The sequence below is a fragment of the Chrysochloris asiatica genome, unplaced genomic scaffold, assembly GCF_000296735.1.
Source record: "Chrysochloris asiatica unplaced genomic scaffold, ChrAsi1.0 scaffold00009, whole genome shotgun sequence".
In the NCBI taxonomy this organism is placed as follows: domain Eukaryota; kingdom Metazoa; phylum Chordata; class Mammalia; order Afrosoricida; family Chrysochloridae; genus Chrysochloris; species Chrysochloris asiatica.
The window spans coordinates 1,507,872-1,512,878 of record NW_006408527.1 but is presented as its reverse complement, the minus strand read 5'-3'; the positions used below and the strand labels follow the sequence as shown (position 1 = coordinate 1,512,878).

General features: G+C 40.4%; 1 protein-coding gene across 1 annotated transcript in view; it reads left to right on the top strand.

Moving 5' to 3' along the window:
- KCTD3 (potassium channel tetramerization domain containing 3) overlaps window positions 1-5,007 on the top strand; it is a 71,029-nt gene that overhangs the window by 31,561 nt on the left and 34,461 nt on the right. Inside the window, exon 9 of the mRNA XM_006834003.1 lies at window positions 1,874-2,064. Coding sequence (XP_006834066.1) covers window positions 1,874-2,064 — 191 coding nt within the window. The remainder of the gene's footprint in view (window positions 1-1,873; window positions 2,065-5,007) is intronic.

Genomic DNA, 5,007 nt, shown 5'->3' with positions numbered 1-5,007 from the left:
TTAATTGATGGCACATGGGAAGGATTATAATCATTGTAATGAAACACAGTGTATGATTTGTTGAATGTAAAACTGATGATCATCATGCCTTGTAAATTTTCGCTCAATCCACAATAACATCCTTAAAAAAATGTTTTAAAAAACTGACAACCGTTTTTCTGTCTGAGAACAAAGAGACCTTGAAGCAATTATTACTAATTCAAATCAAAGACTATATACAGTATGGAGTACATCTGAACATAACAAAATATCCTCACAACTGGACCAATAAAAAATACAGTGAGTGTAGAAAAGATTGAAATTGCCAAGGATTTTGCTGTACTGGATCTGCAGTCAATGCACGTGGAAACAATAGTCAAGAAATCTAATGAAATATTGCATCAGGCAAACTTGATGCAGAAGACCTCCTTAATGTGTTACAAAAACAAAGATATTGGTAATACATGGTATCAACCATCCCCTCCCATAGCACTCTACTCAACTGGGTTGATAATTCATTGCAGTGACTGCTCTAAATTCAGACATCCTGCTCACAGATGTGGGGTGAAGTAAGTTATATAGCACAGTAATCAGAAATGCTCAGAACACAGGTCTTCAGTCAGGACAGCCTTTTCTTGCCAAGCCGTTGGCTGGCCCTCAGCCCTGGGCCTGACCTCTGCCCTGCTCCTGCAACTGCATAGAGCTCAGTTAGGACTGCTGATAAATACCCAAAGGATATTCCATTCTGTTCTAAGCCTCAGCCTGCCACAGTAAGCATCTGCCCAAAGGCACTTGCTTTTAGCTCCATGGGCTAACACACCTAACTCCCCAATTAACTGCCTGGAGGCACCCCAGTCCACAAAATGAACCTCTGCTCGTAGACACTCAGCTTTACCTGCGCCTTGAGCTGGGAAGGCCGCTGCTCTGTCTCCTGCTCCTCTGCCACTCCTCTGGTGTCACAGCTTTCTGGTCTTGACTTGAGTTAGATTTAAAACACAAGGCTCTCAGGGTCAAAGGATACACTCCACTCGTGGCTCTTCTTTGAAGGTAGTGAGATCCACCTTCCTGCTTCTGAGGTGGCTCATTTTATAACCAGCAGGATGGAAAAGTTGACTAATCACAGTAAGCCTTGTGAACAGTCCTCACAACTGAATCCCATAACCCATCAGCATCTTTCCGCACCTTCTCTTAATTAGCTGCTTCAGGGGTAAGTTCGTTGGTGGAAATTTACAAAAACTAGCTAGAAGAGAAATTAAATAATTCACTGCATTGCAGTGTCACTTTGAGTACTAAGGTAAACCTAACCCAGGCAGTATTTTCAGGCACCTCATATACAAGTGAAAGCTAGATAATGAGTAAAGAAGACAGAAGAATTAATGTGTTTGAATTATGGTGCTGGTGAAGCATATTAACTGTACAGTGGACTGCCGTAGAGTGAACAAATCTGCCTTGGAAGATGCAGTCAGAATGATCCTTGAAAATGAGAATGACAAGACTTTATCTCATTGACTTTGAGCCTGCTATCAGAAGGCATCAATTCCTGGAAAAAGACTTCATGCTTAGGAAAACAATGGATCATTGAAAAAAAGGAAGATCTTCAGCTAGCTGGATTGACACAGCCACAGTGGTTAAACGTAGCAGTGATTGTGAGGATGGTACAGGGACGAAGCATTGTTTTGTTTGGTTGTACACAGGGTTGCTATGAGTCAGAATCAACTCTCACACCTAACAACGACCAATAGCGACCCTGTATAGGATTTCCAAGGAGCTGTGCTTATTTTTATGTATATTTAATTGTATTCTTGTTTGCTTAATTGCAAATCAGATTATAAATCGATACAAACAATAATATAAATAAATGTAATTTGTCTTTTGCATCTGTTTTTCTTAATAGAATCAAAGAATCTTCAGGATGGCAACAAGTGTTTACAAGCCCATATTTGGATTGGACCATTGAACGAGTAGCTTTAAATGCTAAAGTGGTTGGAGGTCCACATGGAGACAAAGATAAAATGGTTGCTGTTGCCTCCGAGAGTAGCATCATCCTGTGGAGTGTGCAAGATGGAGGTAGCGGAAGTGAAATAGGTAAGAAAGGTGGTGCTTCTGCTACATTTTGCTGGTATATTTAATATTCTGAAGTTTAAACAAGATTGCCCATAAATATCAAAAGTAAACTGGACTGTTAGCTAAAGTGGCAAACCCTTTTTTCTATGGTCTGATGAAAACAAGACTACTCAATGTGAGGGGAATGATTTCCAAGTTGTAAAGAGGAAAAAAAATTACTCTTTAAACTTATGGAGACAGTGTCTTCGCCAATTTGCTCCAACTTTACCCTGCTGGTTCTCCGAGAATGTTGATTTCCTGATTCTAATGTAGTGTTGACTGTTTTCTCTCTAAGGAGCCACCATGGTGCTATAGGATTACTGCAGGTTTCGCAGTTGAAACCCACTAATCTCATTCAGAAAATAGAGACAGTCAGAAAAGATTTATCATCAGTTCATACTATCATATCTGCCCATCTGTTTGTATCTGTGGTTTTATACTCTGGTTACTTTAGTTTCTGTGATTGGATTGTCTGTGCTTCTCTTCAAGGTCAACACCTCTCATGAAATCTCATTCTCTATCACCTGCTCAGAATACGCAGCTCCTGTTATTTCCGTTCTCCTTTCTCTGCTATGTTTTCAAGGTTTTTTGAGTCTGCTGATAAAATTCCTATCAGCATACAACCATAATGTCATTCTATTTAAAAAACATCACATCTACATATCCTCCAGGTTATGCTCTATTTAAGTCAGAGAGAGTAGTTACCTGATCTTACTGTTTCTTATCCTCATCTCTTAAACTTGCCCTAATCATGCTTTTGCCCCAAAGTACTCTTGTTTTTGTGACCCTTGATCTCCATCCTGCTAAATCTCATGATCATTTCCGGTTCTTCCTCTTATTAGAGTTGTCATTTTATACCTTTGATATAGTTTATTACTCCATTACTTTGGAAAATTTTCTTCCCTTGACTTCTAAGAGAGCTTATTCTCCTGATTTTCTTTCCAGTTACTTCTTTTAGTTTTTGAAAGTGCTCATTTTCCTGACTTCCAAAATGTTGAAGTGCCCAGGACGCAGTGCTTGGATGTCTTTCCTCTGTGTAGATAAGTCTGTTTGCAATCCCATATACTTTAATGGCTTTGTAAATACCTTCTGTATGCAAATGTCTTGGACATTTTTATATCTGACTTGGATCTTTCGTCTTCCCTGAACTGCAGATTTATCTATCTATTTAAAGGCTCCCAGGTCGCCCTCAAATTTTATGATTTGCTATGATTGAACTTATAGGGGTACTTTTGGCTGATTAATTGCAGTGAAAGACTACAAAACAAAAAAGAAAAATTGGTAAAGAGAATGGATGCAGTGGTAAATTACAGAGGAAGTGAAGCACAGAGATTCTGCTTCAGGTACCCCTTCCAGTGAAGTCACAGAAAGCCCACTTAGGGCTTCTGTCAATGAACTTTTACAACACCTGTGCCATTTCTCAAGTGTCTGCCAACTCATTAGAGGCCTGGTGCCCAGGATTTTTACTGGGGGCTAGTCACACAGGCATCCTCTGCTTAGTATGCACCAGGCTAATGGATACCCAGAAGGAAATACTGTGTTTGGCATAAACCACATTGTTTGCACAAACATTTTAGGCAGAGTGAGGTTTTTTTGTTTTGTTTTTTTTTAATCAGGGTATGGTTGGAACTCTCCTGAAATGCAGTTTTCCAGATGCCAGCCAAGGGCCAAACAGACTTTTCAAAGGATAGCAGTCTCTGCTGTGTTAATTGTACTGTGTTAACTGTACAATATCCAACTGTTGTCTTGACAATTAAATTTAGATATCTAATAGATAAGGAGCTCTGGTAGCGTAGTGGTTACGAATCGGGCTGCGAACCTTAAGGTCAGCGGTTCGAAACTACCAGTCGCTCCGCGGGAGAAAGATGAGGCTTTCTACTCCCGTAAAGATTTACACCCTCGGAAACCCTGTACAGGGTCGCTATGGGTCGGACCCGACTCGATGGCACTTAACAACAACAACAACAACAATAGATGTTTATGGAATGCGGTGGCTCTGTAGGATAAGCTCTGGACTGCGAACCACAAGGTTGTCAGTTCAAACCCACCAGCTGCTCCTTGGAAACCCTATGTAGAGTTGTTATAAGTTGCAACTGACTCAGTGGCACATAACAACAATAGATATCTAGGGAGCATGCTGGCTCTGTAGGATAAGCATTGGCCTGCTGACCACACAGTTGGTGATTTGATCACAATAGCTTCTCCTTGGGAGAAATATGAGACTTTCTCCTCGCATAAAAGATTTATTTTACAGCCATGGAAACGCTATATAGTGTCATTGAGTCAGAACCATCTCAACAGCACTAAAAACAACAACAGTAGACTTCTAAAACTTGGTATAACTGAAATAGAAAGGTAGATCTCTTTCTAAAACTGTTCATTTAATTGTCTTTGCCATGTCAGTCAATTGCTTTACTTCAGTCCAAAAATCTTATAGCCATCCTTTTCCACACATATCCACAATATCAGCAGTATACCTCAGTTCTTCCCATTTATTCCATTAGTATTGATCCTTCTGCTGCTCATAAAACATGAGAGGCATGTTTCAGCCTCAGGGCCTTTGCACTTTATATTTCCTTGAGGAAAACAGTCTTTCTCATTGTTGTTGTTTTTGTTAGGTACCATTGAGTCAGTGTGGACTCATATCGACCCTATGCACAACAGAATAAAACACTGCCTGGTCCTTTGCCAACCTCACAATCACTGACAAGCTTGAGTCCATTGCTGCTGCCACTGTGCCAGTCCGTCTCACTGGGAGTCTTCCTCTTTTCCACTGACCTTCCACTTCACTAAGTGTGATGCCCTTCTCTAGGGATTTGTCCCTCCTGACAATATGTCTGAAGTATGATAGTGAAGTCTGGCCATCTTGGCTTCTAAAGAACACTCTGGCTGTATTTCTTCCAACACAGATCGGTTTGTTTTTCT